Source organism: Chiloscyllium plagiosum, chromosome 3, assembly GCF_004010195.1.
Source record: "Chiloscyllium plagiosum isolate BGI_BamShark_2017 chromosome 3, ASM401019v2, whole genome shotgun sequence".
In the NCBI taxonomy this organism is placed as follows: domain Eukaryota; kingdom Metazoa; phylum Chordata; class Chondrichthyes; order Orectolobiformes; family Hemiscylliidae; genus Chiloscyllium; species Chiloscyllium plagiosum.
This window is the reverse complement of record NC_057712.1, coordinates 103,011,532-103,032,527: the sequence shown is the minus strand read 5'-3', so window position 1 is coordinate 103,032,527 and position 20,996 is coordinate 103,011,532. Positions and strand designations below refer to the sequence as shown.

Genomic DNA, 20,996 nt, shown 5'->3' with positions numbered 1-20,996 from the left:
GTGCATTTGGCTAGTACCTATGGACCTTATCCTGAGATGGTGATGCCTGGTGACCAATATAGACGGCCTTTGGAGTGAATAGGGAGCTGGAGTTGCAATGTTAAGGTTTGGCTGTTTCCAGTTTGCTTTCAGATGCTGGTACAATGGAAAGCTACATAGTAAATAAGATCATTAAGAAACAATAACTCCCCTTAAAAGGCAACTAACTGCTGCTAGCAGGAATCTCACCTTGACGTTTGAAACTTCGAGTGAAACTTGCAGTGAGAGTGGTTTTTATGGAATTCTACCTCATTTCCTGCCATAGTCCGCGTCTTTCAGGTTCCAATAAGATTCTGACCAATATTTTGAGACAATATGAGTCTACGTTGGAAATTTGAAACGCCAATTCTGAAGAAGTTTCTGAACTGGAAATATTAATTCTGTTAATCTCGCCACAGATGCTGTGTATCTCCAGCACTTCGGTTTTATTTCAGATATCCAGCATCTGCAGAATTTCACATTTTGTTCCATCCTTTAACGAAAGTTTATACATTTATAAGATCACCTTTCAGACACCAGCTTTCAGGGGGCTGAGAAGATCTTCCTTTGTAATTCAGAGACCTGACCACCAGAGATCAGCCTTGTAGCTCTTCTCCACACAATCTTCTGTGATTCAATCTTGTTTCTTAGTGATTAGGATTCCACATTATTCAAGGGCCAGTCTGATTTGAGCACCACGCAGTTGACTCAGCGCCTCCTATCACTGGGATCCTGTGTTCGAGGCTACCCTCAACCTGCCCAGCTTCGATTGAGACGGGCGGTCGTAAGATGCTTGTCTGTGGGTGATGTTTCGTGGGGAGGTGAATCCTGAGCTAGATCAGCAGCAATAATATCCTTGTGATTGAATTATTTATTGTACATCAATTACACAGAACGAAACCCATCTGGCCAGACCGCGCAGGCTATCATACGCCTTAAAAATCGCATTTGTTTTGTAAATACAACTGTATCTCCACCAGTTGCTCCTTCTGCTTTGGTTGTATTAGCAACACAGACTAATAATTGTGTTCGGCCAACATTTATGAATGGAACGGCGTTGTGATTACAAAGCCGGTGATCTGTTATCTGTGTGATGTCAGGATAGAGACTGCCTCGGGCAGTGGGCTCCTCTCCTCTCAGCACCCTTCCTTTCGTCCTTTGCCTTTGTCTGTTCAATATTCGAGTATTTGCATTCTGCTGACGCCCCATTGGAATTCCCAATTTCCTACGTTCCAATATTATAAATTATACATCACCAGGTTATAGTCCAACGGGTTTATTTGGAAGCATTAGACCTGTTGGTCTCAAAACCTGTTGGACTATAACCTGTTGTTGTGTGATTTTTAACTTTGTCCACCCCAGTCCCAACACCGGCTCCTCCAAGTTATGTTATCCTTGGCTAAATCTAGCAGCGATAACAAGGTAGAGCAGCCTCTGCGGGTTCTCGAATGTACAAGGTTGCTGCAGTAGCGCTGATGGTTTGTCCTGTCTAAAAGATTTTGATTTTTATCTGGCTCGCAACACTGGACTAGTTGGTGTTGTGTACTGTGTTCCTTGCCCCGGCTCCTCCCATACCCCCAGCCGCTCTGAAGGTCAGGAAATTATTTCCAGTGCGCAGATATAATGGGTTTTCAGAGGGGAAAAAAAATCCCCGGTGAGTGGGAGGAAGATGAGCTCAGAACAGAAGTCAAGCTCCCTGTCAGTTAACACTCTGTGTTTCGGCTGAGAATTTCTGGAGAGACAGAGAGAAAGCAGGGCGGGGCATGGGGAGGGGGAGTGTTCACTTTCTGGTGAGAGTCTCTTCGCTGTATCTACCTATCCACCGGCGAGGAAACACCACTCAGTCGCAGGCTTGACATCAGAAATGACTGCTCGATGCCAGGAGCAGCCCCCTTCAGGCAGCAGCAGGCAGTGAGCAGCTCTCGCTGCACAGCGTGACCTGCAGGTGAGGCGGAATACACCCTGGGACTGGGACTGGCCGACACCGGACGGGGGAGACGGGGAGACTGAGGAAAGGGCTGCACGGTCCCTCCGGGCAGTCTCTGCACTCTGACCAAACGTCCAACTTTACGCCTCCCGCGGACTGTCTATCCCAGAAGGATGAATTCCCTTCTTACTGGGAAGGTGGAAACTGCGGTGGGATTGTGGTCATTTACTGGACATGTGCGTGCGGTTCACAGGAACTAATCCCAATGCGGTGGATCATCGTGCCCAGAAACTTTCCACGGGCTTAACAAAGAAGCTGTGTTTTTTGTTTACCCCTCTTGAGAAGTGGGACGCGATTGCATGATGTGATTTGTTTAAAAAAAAAAGGCGAACTCGATTTATTGAGGAATTGAGGGGTTTCTGTATCGATGCAGCTCGAATGGCCGGGACTGACCTGTTTGTATTGACAGGCTGTCGGAACATCAGAAATACACTGAATTAATGAGCACCCTGAAAGGGGGTGGGCAGTGAACTGAAGGGGTAGCGCTTGTTAAAAAAAGATATGCGTTGATTTCAATGCTTGTCGTGGGGTATATTAAACTACCCTCACAGCGCTGAGGAGTCCCAGCTGACAACACTGCAGTGTGAGCAACAGGCACACAGCGACAGGACCAGAGTTTATTGCAGTAACTGATCACAGTTAAAGATCAGTGGGAAACGACGAAGGGGGGGGGGGGGGGGAGAGGAAGACTTTCGGGATCAAATTAAATATATAGAGAGGAACAGGAAGGTTGGATAGAGAGAGAGAAAAAAAAATTGCAAGTAAAAATAAGAAACCTTATGTACCACTTGCAGGAATAAGGTCACAGCCTCTGGGCCTCCAACGCTGCATGGCATCGCAGGTCAACATTACAGGCTCCAATGACTCCCTCCATATTCACAGCTCTGACTGTCTGGGGAGTTTAATCGCCCAAAATCCGGCAATGTCCCCGCACTTCCATCTCGTTTTATTTTGTTGTTGGGCTAAGGATGGAGCAGCGCTGGGGCTTCACAACTCCCCACGAGTACTTCCTCTCCACACGTTTTGAATGCACTGACAACGGGGGGGGGGGGGTTTTACCCCAGCAAATTCTGAGCCAATGAATTGAAAACCTCCACTGTGTGGACAGCCCGTTTGCAGAATACATTGTTGTGGTGCAGAAATGGCAGAGAAAAGAAAATAGAGAGAGTGATTTAAAGGATCCCACAATATAATTTACCTGGAGGTTTTATGTTGTGATCCAAGAGTTAAACCAATCATTTGAGCTTAGAAATGAAAAGGGTTCAATTATATTGCTCCACAGAGTCTACATGGCCATCATAGAGAGATGCAGTGGGGAGCTCTTGTGGCATAGTGGTAGCATCCCTATCTCTGAGACAGGAGAGCTAATAGCTTCAAGTGCCACCTGCTCCAGAGGTGTGTAATAACATCTCTGCCCAGGTTAGCCGTGTCTCCTTCAAGAGGTAGCATTGGCATAGTGGTAACATCCCTGGACTTGGAATCCAGCACCCTAGTTTAATGTTTTTGGGGGACATTGAAAACCATGGTGAGGTTTCAAAGAGTAGAAAGATGTTGGAAAATAAATTTGCAAGGAAATTAGAGAGGTGTGAGTGATCTGGAATAGTGGTAACGGGGGACTTGCATTGTCTGAATATTGACTGGATAGTAGTACTGCGAAAGGCAGAGGGAGGCAAGCATTTCTAGAGTGTGTTCAGGACAATTTTCCACAGTGGTATGTCACCAGTTCAACATGAGCATAAGCTCCACTGGACCTGCTGCCTGGAATTGAGCTGATCAAAGTGGATCAAGTGTCAGTTGGAGAACATGAAGAGACAATGATCATTGTATCATAAGGTGTAATCAGAAGCAAAATACTGTGGATGCTAGAAACTTGAAAGAAAATCAGAAAATGCTAGTGAAACGCAACAATTCTGGCAGCATCTGTGAAGAGAATAACAGAGTTAACATTTTGAGTCTGGTGTAATTTTTCTTCAATCTTGTTCTGAAGAATTACCTCTGACTCATAACATTCACTTCCCACGGATACTACCAGAACTGCTGAGTTTCTCCAGCACTTTCTGATTTGATACTGTAAGGTTTACATTAGTTATGGAAAAGAAAAAGCAATAATCCAGATTAAGAAAGGCAACCTCAATGGAGTAAGAATAGATGTGACCCAGTTAAATTGGAGTTAAAAGTTTACAGGCAAGACTGTAACTGATGAATGAGTTATAGAGAAGAGAGAGTTTGGGCATGGTTGAGGTACATTTCTACAAAGGGCAAACAAATCCAGAGCTCCCTGAAGAAATATAGACAGGGACATGAAGAGAAAGAAGATAAGGTGCATGTGAGTAACACAACTAGAAGCAGGTTGAAAATAGAAAATACAAAAGGGTATTGAAAAAGTAAAGAACACAAACAAAGAGAGAGTCTGAAAAGAGACTGGCAGCTAACATTAAAAAAAGGTTTTCTGTAGGCATAAAAAAAGTAAAATCATGGTGAAGAGATGGTGTAGGATGATTAGAACCCTAAAGTGATTTAAGCCTGAAAATATGTGGCATGATTAATGTATCTAATTAATACTTTGCATCTATCTTTACCAAACAAGAAGATATTACACAGGTAGTGGTGAAAAAAGAGCTAGTTCTGACAATTCATGTGTTCAAAAGGAAGGGATTGGATTGTCTATACTCGCAGGTAATTAGACACCATGACCAGATGAGATGCATCCAAGGATTTTATGGGAAGAGGGAGTGGAATGTAAATCTTAAAAATATCAGGTCTAGCAAATTCTGTGAAGAGATAACAGAGTTAATGTTTCATGTCCAATATGACATTTTTGGAACTAAAGAGTGTGGAAAATAATGAAGATTGTGGAGGCACTGGGCACAATTTTCCTGTTTTTCTGAGACTCACAGCAATACCAGAGGACTGCAGAATGTAAAGAACTGTTCAAGTTAAAGACATAAAGCCAAGCAGAGCAACTACAGATCAGATCATTTGGGTGGCCTGGCAAGGTTCTTGAACCAATAGTGCAGGGCAAAATTAATAGGCACCTAGACAAATGTGGGTTAATTAAACAAAGTAGCATGGAGTTATTATAATATTACACTCATCAACCTTCTCTGTTAATGCAACAAAAATACTCAAGCAAATTTATGTTGAGTTATTAGAGAGGGTTGCTGAGTGTAACATTGATGATGATGTACATAGATTCCAAAAGGCAATTGAGAAAATGCTACATAATTGACTTGTGAGCAGAGCTGCCCAAGGGATAAAGCAATAGCAAAATGGTTGGGTAAGTATCAGGAAACAGTAGTGTTTTTCCAGGTTCGATTCCAGCCTTGGGTGACTGTGCAAACTCCACACAGACATTCTCCCCATGTCTGCTTGGGTTTCCTCCGGGTGCTCCTTTTCCTCCCACAGTCCAAAGATGTGCAGGTTAGGTGAATTGGTCATGAGAAATTGCCCGTAGAGTTAGGTGCATTAGTTAGGGGGAATGGGTTTGGGTGGGTTACTCTTCAGAGGGTCGGTGTGGACTAGTTGGGCTGAAGGGCCTGTTTCCACACTGTACAGAATCTAATCTAATCTTAATGGCTAGAATATTTTGGACTGAAGGAAGTAGGCTTCATTGTCAATTTTGGACTTTATAGCTTGGAACTTTATATGAATATTGTATAACTATATTGTGCAAAACAATCAGGTGAGTAGAGAATGTTCTGATAAAAGTCATCATCTCAATGTGCTGAGTGGTATCCTGCTCCAAAAGTGCTGGCAATTCAGTGTGGAATATGTTGTTTCTGCATAATTTAATAACTGGATAGTAATATTGAAGATTTCCATGAAATCTGAGGGAAACAGACAAATTGTGCAGACATACATCATGTATTGTTTTCTGAACGCTACAACTTTCTTTCTCGCACACATGAAGATCTCCTAATCAATTACAATATTGATTTTATTTTTGCATTTCTCAGTGTATGTGGTGCTTTTGTTTTCTGCAAAACTTTTCAGCATCCACTTTATTTGCTTTATTCTTATTCACCTCTTACAGAGTGGAGATAAACCAACCAATAAAACATACCGGAGGCTTGGAAAGTCAGTGGTGATACAAGGGAGTGTGCTCTGCAGAAAGAGCCGAAGGGAAAGTGGTAAGAGCTAATAAGGCAAGCAACAGAGACTGTGAAGAAAGTACAGATGTGCTAAATGATGTTCTACATCTGTCGAGAAAAATATAGCCCTCAAAGCAAGAGGGAATTGGAGCAGAGAAGCAAGTCAGGGAAATTGCAGACCATTCTCCACCAAACCAAAGTACTTGCAAAATCTTGCATCAACCTTACATTCAATAATTCGTTAGTTTTATGAATGGGCAGAAAAAAATCTAGGATTGCATTGGAGAGGTATGGAAGTAATATCAAACTGGTGGAAACAAAATAGTACTTCCAATACAATCAAACTGTGGCTGTACAAAAAATTGCTACAATCCTAATTAATAAAATTGAAGGTTTGGAAGGGAACTTGTTTGAAATGATTTTGGTTGCATACAAGGTGTCTGCTTTTTCATACTCAGTGTTTAACCCTTGAGATCAAGAAGTTGGCCTTTGTAAAGCTTTCATTGTAACCTGAAAGGTTATGATCACTGAAGTGACATGTGTTTGAAAGAGTACATGACCTGGACTTTTTTTGGTGTGTTGCTTGATAATTGGAGAATCTCTAAGTTACCCCCTCAGAAAAAAGACTGTCACTGTGTGAGAACTGGAAAGTTTATTGAGTCATTGAGGTGACCAACATGCAGCATTCTTTAAAAAAAAAGATTTTGCTGATAAGAACGCATGGGTGTTAATATATCACAATAATTTAGAAAACAAAATTCCATTGTTTAGTCTGTTTTCTAATCAATCTGTTCAGAGATGTTGTCCCACATTTCTGGAGCAGGTAGGACAGAACCCAGGACTCCTGGCTTAGCTGAAGGGACTCTACCACTGTGCCACAAGAACCCTCTAATGTTTAGGCGGATGTACAGTGGAATATTGGATCAATCTGAGGACCTTTTAAATTAGTCAACCAAAGTACTTCAATTGCACTTTTCACAACAGAGCAGAAATTCTCTGCAACTTGGCCCAATTACTTCTCCCTCCGAGAATAATTGAGAGTCAAGTTACCAAATTACTTGAGGGTTCTTGTGGTACAGTGACAGTGTCCCTACCTTTAAGCTAGGAGACCTGCATTCATGTTCCACCTGCTCCAAAGATACGTCATGAAGGTTTGAAAGGGGTCCTGTTGGAAATGATTTTGGTTGCATACAAGATGTCTGCCTTTCCATACTCAGTGTTTAACCCTTGAGTTCAAATGAGGTGGGCCTTTGTAAAACAGTTTTCATTGTAACCTCAAAGGTTTTGAACAGATTGATTAGGAAAATCAAAACAAAACACTCGATTGTTTGGATGGTTATTGGCAGAAAGCAAGTCCTGTGAAGTGTTACCACAATATTTCTGAAAAGTTATTTGGAATCTGGCATAATACCTCATAAAGCTAATTAATAAATGGAGTAATCAAATTTGGTTTATAAAACTCATATATTTAGCAGTTATCCTTTAGGCATAATGTTCATTATGCCAGGAAGACAAAACTAAGTTTTTGTTTACAAATTGAGAAATTTAAGCCAAAACCACCATTAAAAATTCAATAGGGGCAGACAGTGCATTTCAATTATTTTAAGGATTCATATTCACAAAAGGAAGCCAAATACACAAAATTGCGAGAATCCAAGCTTTCCTGTCCAGTTGCCAAAGATACGAATGGTAGGAAAAGTAACTACATGCTTCACAAAAGAAGTGGATTTTAAGGAGGATCTTAAAGAGAGTGAGAAGATGGTATGCAAATTTTCTGAGAGACCATTTCAGAACTGAAACAGTGGAAGGTCTAATCACCAATGGTGGGTCAAAAAGTGTGAGGCTACACAAGAGGCCTGAGTTAGAAAAAACAGATTTATTGAGGATTGTAGAATCAGAGCAAATAGCAGAGAGTGAGGACTCTGAGTCAGAGTTGTACAGCACGAAAACAGACTCTTCGGTCCAACTTGGCCTTGCCAATCAGATATCCTAAATTAATCTAAACCCATTTGCCAGCATTTGGCCCATATCCCTGTAAAGTTTTCCTACTCATATACATATCCAGATGCCTTTTAAATGTTGTAATTGTACCAGCTTCCAACGCTTCCTCTGGCATTTCATTCTGTACAAGCACAAGCCCCTGCGTGAAGAAGTTACCCCTTAAATCTTTTTAAATCTTTCCTCTCTGCCCTCCAGGCAGAAAAAAAGATCTTGGCTATTCACCCTGTCCATGCCCTTCATGATTTTATTAACCTCTACAAGGCCACTCCTCAGCCTCCAAAGCTCCAGAGGAAGAAGCCCCAGTCCAGGAGGAGGAGGAGAGGAAAAGAATAACAACCATATCAAACCTAGATCTGAGTATCACTTTGAAGATGATGTTGGGACTTGGTTTGGAAACCAACCATTTGTCCTTCATCGGGCTGAGGAGAACTATATTCAGGCCGGGCGAAGAATTTCTAGATTGTTGGAAACCGAAGTTCACAGGAACAGTGAAGCACGATTTCCAGTGAGGGTGTCAAATAAGAGAAATCTGCTGACCGTAGGTAGAGACCAGAATCAAGGTAAGCTGAGAGTGTTTTGAATGGGAAGTAGTCATCTCAACATTTGAGCTAGAAGCTGGGGGAGGAGCTAGATGTAGCTAAATTGAAAAAACTATGGTATGGGGTTACACAGATACAACAGTTGATGGCCTCCTGGTAACTTGTTTGATATTGCAAACATGAAAGCCTGCTCAACCCTCTGTTTTTAACTTTTGTTTTAACTAGCTTCTCAGAGGACATTCAAGGCATCCTCTCAATCTACAAGCCATGAAGGGATTAAAATGTGAAGATGAAAAGTTTAAATTCAATGGACCAGGAATTTATCATGTAACCTGGAAATGGGCGATTGTTGATTGGGAGTTGGTCATAGCCTTTATTTTTTATTCCTCCAATGGGATGAGGGCATCTTTGGCTAGGCCAGCATTTATTGCCCTTTCCTAATTGCCCAGAGGACAGTTAAGAGTCAACTACATTACTGTAGGTCTGGAGTCACATGTTGGCCAGATCAGGTGAAGAATGGGTGATTTCCTTGCCTGGAGGACATTAGTGAACCAGTTTGGTTTTTTTCCCTGACAGTCGACAATGGATTCATGGTCATCATTATACTCTTAATTCCAGACATTTATTGAATTCAAATTCCATCATCTGCTGTGGTGGGATTCAAATCTGGGTCCCCAGAACATAGGTCTCTGGATTAACAGTTCAGCATTAATACTGCTAGGTCACTGCCTGCTCTGTGTGTGAGTACAAATGGAGGCCATTTAGCTCATTGAAGTCATGTTGGTTCCCTGTAGTGCAAACCAATCAGTTCTATTCACCCACTCTAACTTTTTCTGAAGTCTGTAGTTTCATGGGATCAGTTACTATATGCTAATTGTTAGACTGCATCACTGATGATATCAGGTCCACATGGAACTGAGAACAGAGTGTGGAAGATTCTAGAAATGTCCTGTGTTAAGTCTCTCTTCTACCAAGTATGCATAATTAATAAAGCTTGTTACTGTTTACTCTAAGATTCTTACTTTTGCTAAGAGTACCCAGGCATCAATTCTGATATTACGACATTGCCCTAGAAGTTTATCTCCCGGCGTGGGAAGTTGTTTGCAGTAGTCTTTTTGAAGGAAAGCAATGAGGGTGTGTCAGTGACAAACTTGGTAGGAAGCTAGGTAGGCTGGAGAGAATGAAGATCGGACTGAGGGCTGATGTGACTGAAACAATCTGAAATGATCAAAGGAAGAGATGGTGTCCTGTTCTCAACAGCTTCTTGGCTCTCCATGGAAAAACTCCCAGTGTTATGTTCAAGGGTACAAGTCAGATTTATCCTAGAGTTCTCATTGACTCTGAACTTTAATTTGGTCTTTTATTGTTCTCTACTTAAATATTTATCTGGGATAGTGATTAGTGGTGCACACCAATCAGTAGAATATATGAATGGAATGGCACTGGGAAACAGATAGAGATAAGATCATTAGGCAGCACAGAAGCTAAACCTTGGGTAGGTTGGCATCAACAGGAACAGTTCTGGAGTAACTCAGCAGAGAATATATTATTGGCAGAGAAATAAAAAAAACACTAATCATATGACACCAGGCCAGGTCTGTTGTCGCACAGTGACAATGTCTCTAACTCTAAGTCAGAAAGTCTAGGTTTGTGGCCCAGTTGCCCAAAGGTGTGCTTTATTTTCATTTGATTAATCTAGTCACGTGTTCCTAACTACAATGAAAAACTTTGTTTGCAAGCAGTACAGGCGGATCATAGCAAACAAAGACATTTAGATCATAGAGTGGTTAGACAGAGTGAGGCAGACAGGTTACATTGAACAGGAAGTTCGCAGACAAGATCAATGTTTACAAGATCAATGTTATTTGAAGTTAGAGAGTCCATTCATCAACCTAATAACAGCAGGGAAAAAGCTGTTCTTGAAACTGTTGGTGCATGTGTTCAAGCTTCTCTATTTTCTGCCTGATGGAAGAGGTTGTAGGAGAGCATTCCATGGTAGGAGGGTCTTTAATGATATTGGCAGGCTTTTTGTGGCAACGAAAAGTATAAGTGGAGTCCGTGGATGGAAGGTAGGCTTCTGAGATGGTCTGGGCTGTGTACACAATATTCTATAGTTTCTTACAGTCCTTGGAAGAGCAGTTGCCATACCAGGCCATTATACACCCAGACTATATGCTTTCTGTGGTGCATCTGTAAAGGTTAAGGTGAGGGTCCTTATGGGGATGCCGAATTTTCTGAGCTGCCTGATGAAGAAGAGGCGTTGTTCCTTCTTGACTGTCACATCTACGTGGGAAGTCCAAGACAGGTTGGCGGTTATCATCACGCCAAGGAACTTGACACTCTCAACCCTCTCAACCTCTGCTCCATTGATGTAGATAGGGGTGCGTTCTCCTCCTCCCTTTCTGAAGTCAATGATCAGTTCTTTAGTTTTGCCAACATTGACAGAAAGATTGTTATCATTGCACAATGACGCCAATCCCTCTATCTCCTTCCTGTATTCTGACTCATCATTATTTGATATCTGTCCTACCATGGTAGTGTTGTTAGCAGATTTATAGACAGCGATCATTTGGAATTTGGCTACACAGTCATGGGTGTACAGGGAGTACAGTAGAGGGCTGTGAACACATCCTTGGGGTCTCCGGTGTCCCCTGTTATTGTGGAGGAGGTGCTGTTGTCTACCTTCACTTGTCTGTGGGTCAGGAAACTGAGGATCCAGTTGCAGAGGGCAGAGCTGAGGCTGAAGTCTTGGAGCTTTGAGATCAATCTGGAGGTGATAATGGTGTTGAAGACAGAGCTGTAGTCGATGAGCAGGAGTCTGACATAGATGACCTTGTTATCTAAATGTTCCAGGGATGAGTGCAGCGCTACGGAAATGCTGTCGCTGTGAACCTATTACATTGGTAGGCAAATTGCAGGGGATTGAGGCAGGCTGGGAGACTAGAGTTGAGGTGGACCATGACCAGCCTCTCAAAGCACTTCATGATTGTGGAGGTCACAGCTACTGGGCTGTAGTCATTAAGGCATGTTGCATGTGCTTTCTTAGTTACTGGGATGATGGTGGTCTTCTTGAAGCAGATGGAGACTTAGGCTTGGAGGAGTGAGAGGTTGTAGATGTCAGTGAATATCTCTGCCAGCTGGTCCATATAAGATCTAAGTGCATGACTGGAGATTCCATCCTGGCATGTTGCTTTCCTTGGGTTGACTCCCAGGAAGACTAATCTGCCATCTGCAGCAGTGAGGGAGGGAACAGGCCAGTCTGGGGCTGTTGTGACAGGTGACACCACACAGCTGGCATTCTGTTTGAACAGAGCATAGAAAGTGTTGAGTGCATCAGGGAGGGATGTGTCTGTCTGCTATCTCGCTGTTGTTCATTTTGTATCCCGCTATGTTGTTTAGGCCTTGCCACAGATGGCGGGAGTCTGTATGATTGGTTTAGGCCTCTAATTTGGTCTGGTACTTCCTCTTGGCTTCTCTGATGGCTTTGCGGAAGTCATATCTGGATTTTCTTTAAAGGTCTGGATAATCTAACTTGAATGCCGAATGTCTGGTCTTCAGTAGGGAGACCTTCCATTCATTGCTCATTTTAATTTCCCTTCCCACTCCCTTTCCGACACGACCATCCTTGGCCTCCTCCATTGCCACAATGAACCAAACTGGAAATTGGAGAAACAACATCTCAGCTTCTACCTGGGCAGCCTACAGCCCGGAGGGCTCAACACTGAATTCTCCAATTTCAAATAACCTCCCTTCCCTTCGCTGTCTCCCTTCCTAGCCCCTCCCTTCCACTCCTCCCTGCCACCAACCAGATTCATTCCTCCCATTGACCAACCAAGTCCTACCCTCTACCGGTCTTCACCGTTCCCCACTTCATCACCCTGCCCCTGCCACCCGCTTTATCTGTGCTCACCTTACACCCATCCCCAGACCTGAAGAAGGGTTACACCCGAAACGTCGACTTCTCCACCTCCTGATGCTGCCTGGCATATTGTGTTCTTCCAGCCTTCTGCCTGTCTACTCAGTACCTTAAGCCTGCACCATCTTTTAGCAAGATCAGGGCTGACTTGATCGCCCCACATTCCCAACAACTCCCAGGAATCTTCCATCTCCTTCCTTATCAAAATCTATCAATCTCTGGCAGAAAAATATTCAAAGGTTTGGTTTCCACTCTCTTTTGAGGAAAAGTTCCAAAGAAGGACAATAAAACTGGTGCTTCCAGGAAGATCTATTAGAGACGAATGACGGAATTTGGCTCAGAAACAATAGTCTTGACCTGAACCCAAACCACAGCAAACTATCTCTGAAGTACAGGTGTAGCATATAGAGGAGTGTATGGTTCAGTTAGACACATCTTCAAATTGTGATATAAACTGTGTGATTTAAAAACATATTATTATAAATTTGGTTTTGGTTTTTGAGTTAGTAACTTATGGTTTTTCTGTATGTTTAAAGTAAATAATAAATTTGTAAGTATTTCAGTAGCCATGGTGACTTCTTTTAAAACAGTTTGTGAGACCTGACTTTAGTGTGAATGAGTGTATGTTCATGGATCATTTTGTTTACCTTCGATTACTTTGCAACCCAGCTAGGTAAATAATAGGGAATAAAGGTTTGTTAGAGACTTCTAAAACAATTTTTTAAGCTTCAAGTAAAAACTCAGAGCTTAGAGTGGAAGATATTTGGTTTCAGTTTTACTTTGAGTGGACCAGTTCCTGTGAAGTTCATAGAATGACTGTGTAGACCAGTGTTCCTGAGAAGGAAAGATATATCATGAACTATATCTATGGCCTTTTTTTGGTATTACACAAAGTATTTCTTTTCAATTTATGAAGGAACATTTTGGGATAAATTAGATTCTACTCCTACTGTTCAAAAATCTGTGAATTTGTAGTACAAGTGGATACTTTGGTTTATTTAATTTTATCATATATTTCTTTTGTTAATAGAATTCTGTTTATTGCAGCATTGTGTGGTTATGTTTGAGTGAGAAACCCCCTTTTTAAAACCAAGCAAATCAAACTATGATCTATCAAGAAGGTTTCTGTTTGAGATCTGACCTATCCATAATAACATTGATAGGGATCATAATAAGTTTAATAGCCAGAATGTTGTCAGAGTTTGTTATTTTTGTGCTCAGTCACTGAGCTGCTGTTTGATATCACATGGAATGAACAGAATTGGTCAGATAATGGCATCGGTTATAGTTAGGAGCTCGAGAGGAGGCCGAATAAAAACATCATCTCAGTGCTGTAGGTGGACAATGCATGTCTTGTCTCTTAAACATGGTCATGCTCAGCATGAGCATGTGAATGTTTATGGAGACTCCTCTTTCTCTTTGTCACCTGGCTGTCCACTATCACTTAGAACTGGATGTGGTGAGAGTACAGAGCTTTCCTTAATCTGCAGTTTAGCATGCAGCTGTCTTTGTGCAGTTGTCTTACACATTTCAAAATGTGCATAGTCCTTTAGTATCATTGGCCAGAGTTAGTTTCCAAGCTTTAATGATAATCAAGGAGTGAGGGATCTGCTCGACTGTCAGGTTACAGGTTGGGCTAGGATTTAATTCTGTTGATAACCCCAGCCCTAGTGATTGCCCGGTTTTATACGGCTTATTCAGCCAATAGGCTTCCTGTATTTAAAATGTTTTGATGTCTCTGATATGAAATAGCACATAACACCTTTTAAGTGTTAAGCCATTGATGTTGCCAATGATTGGCATGTAATTATCACCCACAGTCCTGTTAGGATAACTTCTAAAACTCTGAGTTGCTTTTTAGCTCACCAGTTTTTAATGATTTTTAAAATATTCCCAACTTCCTTTGGGAATTAAGGAGCTAAGAGGAAAAAAATAGTCATGGTAGATGAAAGAGATGAGACTGCTGGATGTTCTTATATATGATAATTTGGTAATAATAGGAATTTGAATAGCTTTTTTTTCCCCAGTCAATGATTAATCTGACCAGACTTGAGCATTAATTGTACTTGACGATATGTATCTATATTTAAATCTAATTTGTCATTGATTGGAATTAAATTTAGGATGATGTGGAGGTGCAGGTGTTGGACTGCAGTGGGCAAAGTTAAAAATCACATAACACCAGGTATAGTCCAACAAGTTTATTTGAAAATACAAGCTTTCAGAGATCCAAGATGGCGGCAACTCTGCAAGTCTGAGTCTATAGTGCTCCTCCCAAGACTTGGGCAAAGTGGGCCACAGGCAGGAACCCCTCCCCCACCCTCTCCAGCTGCAGCAGAGGCATCCGCAGCCGCCCTTGGGGGACTTATCTACGGAGGCGAGCCTCACGGAAATAATCTCTAAACTCGATGCGAAGATCGATGCCTTCATTGAAGAGTCCCGAAGCCGATAGAATTCACTCTCGGCCGCACTACAAAAGCACGGCCGAGACATCGAAGAAATCGAGCGCTGAGTCGGAGGGGCGGAGCTAAAGGATTCTCGAGGTCGTCGAAAAAATATTCGTTTGCTGGGCCTTCCCGAACGGGAAGAAGAAGGCCAGCTTACAGTGTTCCTCGAGCAGTGGCTTTCACAGCTGTTAGATCTGGAGGCTGGATCAGGCCAAGTAAGAGTGGAATGGGCCTACCGGGTTGCAATATGCCGGCCCGGCTCGAACCAGTGCCCCCACCTGGTCCTGTTCCGCTGCAGAGCTACAAGGAGAGGCAGATGCTCTTGGAAGCTTCCAGAAATCTTGGGAAAGATCCCCAACCATTATTTATAAAGGATCCAAGATTATGTTATTTCAGGACTTTTCCCCAGCTTTGGTCCGAAAGAGGAAGGTGTTTGACGAAGCGAAGAAGCGTTTAAGGGACTTAAACGTTCAGTACTCCTTGCGCTACCCAGCTACGCTACGCTTCAGCCATGAAGGGTCTGTGTATAATTTCGGATCACCGGAGAAGGCCAAGGAACTTTTGGACTCTCTTAGATAAATTATAAGAGTTAATTTATGCTGTTTTGCCCTCCCTCCACCCCAGTTTACCCTCTTTCTTTTTCCTTTATTACCTTACTGTTTAATATTGTCTCCGGGGGAGTGGAAAGAGGGGTTTATTTATTTATTCTTTACTTAGCGATTTTCTCCCCCTTTTTTTAATATATATACAGGCCAGGGGGTCTAGTTAATGAAGATGGGGGCAAGATAGTTACCTTATCCTATTTTATCTCTGTCCTTCGGAGCGGGGTTGTTTTCCCCTGTTATTTTGTATTACTATATTTAATTATTATTTGCTGAGACTGTAATTTTATAGTCATATATGTTCACATATGGTATTAACATTACCAAATATATCCAGGTGTTGCTGTGGATGGGGGAGGATAGGGTACGCACTGTTAATTCTAGTTCAGTAGTATATTTGAATTTTCTTTATCCTATCGTGGGGTGCCTGGGTCAAGGGTGGGGCACTGGTTGGGAGAGGTTATGATGGGTTTTGGAAAGGAAGTGATGCCCCCTGGAAATAAGGGGGAAAATCTCCATTTAAATACGTTTTATATTTTTTTATTTAGAAATAGTTTTTTATTATATTGATCTGAGTGTATTAAAGAGCCTTTATTTTTGTGAATTTTATATGCTCTATGCTTGGGATGTTTTGGATAGGGTTTCTTCTCCCGGGGGGGTCTCGGAATTGCCCGGTGATTATGGGTGATCCGTCGATTAATTGGTGCACCTGGAATGTAATGGGGAGTAATTCACCAATCAAAAGGAAGAAAATAGTATCAAACCTCAAGAAAGAGAGGATCGATATAGCTTTCCTATAGGAGTCACATTTATTGGATAAAGAACACCTGAAATTACGACAGGGAAGAGATTATTTTCCATTCTCTCTTTCTGTGCAAGGAAAAACATTTTGGTAAACTGGGTGGCTGAGGGCCCTCATGGACTTTCCAGTTGGCACAGAATAATTATGGAATATACTCCCCTGACTTCCTTACAAATGTGGTGCACCAAAAAAAACAAATTACTCCATAGAATATGGCAGCCCTTCTTGAATTACACAAATACAGATATCTCGATCATCCTAACAAGGGCCTTTATTTAATTGAGAGGGTGAACCTGGCTGGTCTGGGGTCCCTTAGGAGAGGAATCCCGCATGAATACGGGTTTTGTTGTGATCTGATGTTAACACATTCTGAGCATGTATATCATTACTCAATTTCTGTGTTATCCATTGCTTTTTTTTCTCTCGAATAATGTAAGAGTTTTAATCATACACTCTGGTTAGTTATAGGTTAGATGAGTAGTTAGTTGAGTTTTGTTTTTTTTCTCTTGGTATTTCTTTTTTTCTGTTTGATAGATTTTGGTTATTATTTATTTAAGATTTAATTGTATATCAATGTTTATACTTGGGGTTTTTTTTAGTTTTCTTTTGTAAACGTGTAAAAACATGTTAAAGTTTCAATAAAAATATCTACATAAAAAAGAAAATACAAGCTTTCAGAGTGCTGCTCCTTCATCAGGTAGCTAGTGGGACAGGATACATAGGACACAGAATTTATAGAAAAGATCAAAGAGTCATACAACTGATGCAGTGTATTAGATAAACCTAGATTGCTGTTAAATCTTTAATCACTTAGAATGGGGATGCAGGTTTCGATTGATTAATCTGTAAATCCCAAAATTTCTTTCAAGTCATTGCCCAGAGATAATTGTAGGTTTCATTTAAAAAGTGACATCTCAGTTTGGACAGTGCTTTAGAGGTTAGAGTCTGTCTGTATCCCAACCTAGAGTCAATTTGATTTTATTTCCAACGTAGGAATTTATAAAATGTCACATGGACTGACTGCCTATAGATTTGAACAACATAGAATATATCTGCAAATGCAAATTCATGTGTGTGTGTGTTTGTGTGAGAGTCTGTGAGTGTATAGCGTAGTGAGATCACCTGTAGTATGATGTGAATCCAAGATCCCAGTTGAGGCCATCCCTATGGGTACTAAACCTGGTTATCTGCCTCTGCTTGGTGACTCTGCAGTGTTGTGTATCCTGAAATCCAACTTGGAGGATGTTCACCTGGAGATCTGAGGCTGAATGTCCTCTCACAGGCATGAACGTCATGCTCACGCACACACTTTCTCAAGCACACGCACACACACACACACTCACTCTCACTCTCACTCTCACTCTCACTCTCACTCTCACTCTCACTCTCACTCCCGTCTCCTTGCGTGTACACTAACTTTCCCTCTCCATCTCTCCCTCACAGCACACACGTATAAACACATAAGTCTATGGGGTGAATTTGCATTTGCAGATACATTCTATTTTGTTCAAAAAGTACACAGCCTGATGGCAGTCAGTCAATTTGACATTTTATAAATTCCTATTTTGGTAATAAAACCAGTCTGACTCCAGGTTGAGATACAGACAGACTCTAACCTCACACCCTTAATGCATTGTCTGAGTTGAGATGTCAACTTTTTAAATATATTGATAAAACCTAAAGTTATCTCAGGGCAATAACTTCTGGGATTTACATATTAATCAATCAAAATTCTGGGATTTACATATTAATCAATTGAAACCTGCATCCCTGTTCTCAGTGATTAAAGACTTAACAGCAATCTAGGTTTGTCTATTGTACCATATCAGTTGTATGACACTTTGATCATTTACTGTCAATTCTGTGTCCTATGTACCTGCCCCAATAGCTACCTGATGAAGGAGCAGGGCTCTGAAAGCTTGTATTTTCAAATAAACCTGTTGGACTATACCTGGTGTTGTGTTTAGGGTTATTTAGGATAAACATGCTGTTGGTTTGTTTAATTCATTTAATTTAAATAAACACAAAAATGAAACATTGTTCTGATTTACAGGTGTAAAATGTCGGAAGCTAGTGCTGTTGCAAACAAGACCACTGTATCTAACGGTGATTACATCTGGCGCTATGAGTATTATGATGATGAGCCAGTTTCCTTTGAAGGATTGAAAGCACACAAGTGTAAGTTATTATCACCTAATATGATTCAAATATTTAACAAGTGGCAAGTTTCAAAAAGACTATGACAGTTTAATGTTCTGAAAAATAATTTGACAGAAACTGAACTGCAGTCCATAGGGGAACATTTCCTTTCATGTGAGTAAATCCATTCTGATTAAGATTAATTCTCCTTCTCTTATTATTTTAAAGACCTGCCCAATTCAGATATTCTTAACAGAGGCTGTACCAGCTGATAGAGGGGTCAGCATTTAATGTCTGCTTAGTAAAAGCAAAATTCTTGAAGTGAAGCATTAAGCCATTTTAAAAAATTCTCTTCGGATCAATCCTTTATCAAGCTACTTTAATGGTGGTAAATATTATGTACAACGGAAGGAGGCAGAGATGAGTAATGAACGAATCACAGTGGAGAAGGAGTGAGTGCCCATGGAAATGGATCTACTGAGCAGCAGTTGCCACCAGTTTATCCAGTGTTGAAGAAGGAGATCATACTGAATAGGTCATAGAATCCTACGATGTGTAAGCAGGCCATTTGACACATCAAGTTCACATTGACCCTCCGAAGAGTATACCACACAGGCCCATCCCATCCCTGCATTCCTATGGCTAATCCACCTAGCCTGCACACCATGGGCAATTTAGCATGGCCAATCCATCTAATCTGCACATCTTTGGACTGAGGGAGGAAACCAGAGCACTCGAGGAAACCTACTCAGACACTGAGAAGATGTGCAAACTCTACACAGACAGTCACCCGAGGGTGGAATCGAATTGGGATCCCTAGCACTGTGATGCAGCAGTGGCAACTCCTGAGCCAACATGCCACCCTCTTATAGCATAGCAAATTGCAATGAGAGATGAAAGTTTTGCATAGATATTCTAAGGGTAAGATGAGATTCGACAGCCAAGTAAGATTAGAAGTGCCAGAACTTGAATGCTGCAGAGAGCAGGTGAATTAGGCTTGTATTTGTGATTACTGGGTAAAGTTGAAGATAGCTAATCAGTTTGATCCAGTGATTTGAAATTGACCAATCTCTCAAAACATAATAGAAGAAAACCAAGGTCAGATTTTTTTTTGAAAAATGTAATCAGCTTACATTGTTATATTTTGGTGATAAATAATTCTTTTTAGAATGTCTTTTGTTAGGAGATGTTAGCAGAATAGCCACTCCATTTGAAACTGATTGCATTCGCAGCTTAGGAAGCTCCTGTCCTCATTACAGCCCTCGATGGACAAAAGAGCTGAATTCTAGAGGTGAAGTGAGAACGACAGCCCTTGACATCAAGGCTTCATTTGACTGAGTGTGGCATCAAGGGGTCCTAGCAAAACTGGAATCAGTGGGTATCCTGGGCAAACTTTCTGTTGGTCATACCTGACACTAGGAAGATGGTTGTAATTGTTCAGGTCAGTCACCTCAGCTCCAGGTCATCTCTGCAGGAGTTTCTCAGAGTAGTGTCCTCGGCCCAACCATCTTCAGCTGCTTCATCAATGACCTTCCCTCCAACATAAAGTCAGAAGTGGGAATATTTGCCAATGATTGCACAATGTTCAGCACCATTCACAATTCCTCAGATATTGAAGCAATCTATGATCAAATGCAATAAAATCTGGACAATATGCAGACGTGAGCTGACAAGTGGCAAGTAACATTCACAACACACAAATGGCAGCCAACTGCCATCTCAAATAAGAAATCATTTATCCACTGCCCTTTAACATTCAGTGGTATTACCATAATTGAATTCCCACTATCTGCTCCACCCTCCTCTCCGACCTAACACCTCCATCCCCTCTAAGCTATCTTCTCCCCATCCCCACCCACCTCCCATTTATCTCTCCACCCCAGAGGCTCCCAGCCTCATTCCTGATGAAGGGCTCCTGCCCAAAACATCGATTTTCCTGCTCCTCGGATGCTGCCTGACCTGCTGTGCTTTTCCAGCACCACTCTAATCTTGACTCCCACTATCAATGTCTGGGGGTTACCATTGACCAGAGACTCAATTGGACTTGCCATATAAATACAGAGCAGGTCAGAAGCTAGGACTACTTAAATGAGAAACTCAACTCCTGACATCCTAAAACCCTATCCACTACCTACAAAGCACACATCAGGAGTGTGATGGAATACTCCTAACTTGCCTGGATCAGTCCAGCTTCAACAGCATTCAAGAAGCTTGACACTATCCAGGACAAAGCAACCCGCTTGATTGCCACCACATCTACAAACGTTCACTCCCATCATTGCCGCTCAGTAGCAGCAGTGTGTACTATCATGTGGGCGGCACGGTGGCACAGTGGTTAGCACTGATGCCTCATAGCGCCTGAGATCCGGGTTCAGTTTCCGCCTCAGGCGACTGACTGTGTGGAGTTTGCACGTTCTCCCCGTGTCTGCGTGGGTTTCCTCCGGGTGCTCCGGT

The 20,996-nt window shown here is 41.8% G+C and overlaps 1 protein-coding gene across 9 annotated transcripts in view; it reads left to right on the top strand.

Annotated features, from left to right (window-relative positions):
- Positions 1–705: 705 nt before the first annotated feature.
- LOC122548400 (melanocortin-2 receptor accessory protein 2-like) overlaps positions 706–20,996 on the top strand; it is a 41,211-nt gene continuing 20,920 nt past the window's right edge. For 2 of the 9 annotated variants that reach the window (XM_043686999.1, XM_043686995.1), the window contains exons 1-2: positions 2,001–2,181; positions 6,039–6,135. In XM_043686999.1, coding sequence (XP_043542934.1) covers positions 2,119–2,181; positions 6,039–6,135 — 160 coding nt within the window. In that variant the 5' untranslated portion in view covers positions 2,001–2,118. Of the gene's footprint in view, positions 840–1,762; positions 1,964–2,000; positions 2,182–6,038; positions 6,136–18,456; positions 18,582–20,996 lie in introns of those variants that run through there. The other 7 variants (XM_043686992.1, XM_043686998.1, XM_043686993.1 and 4 more) reach the window with 7 other exon arrangements.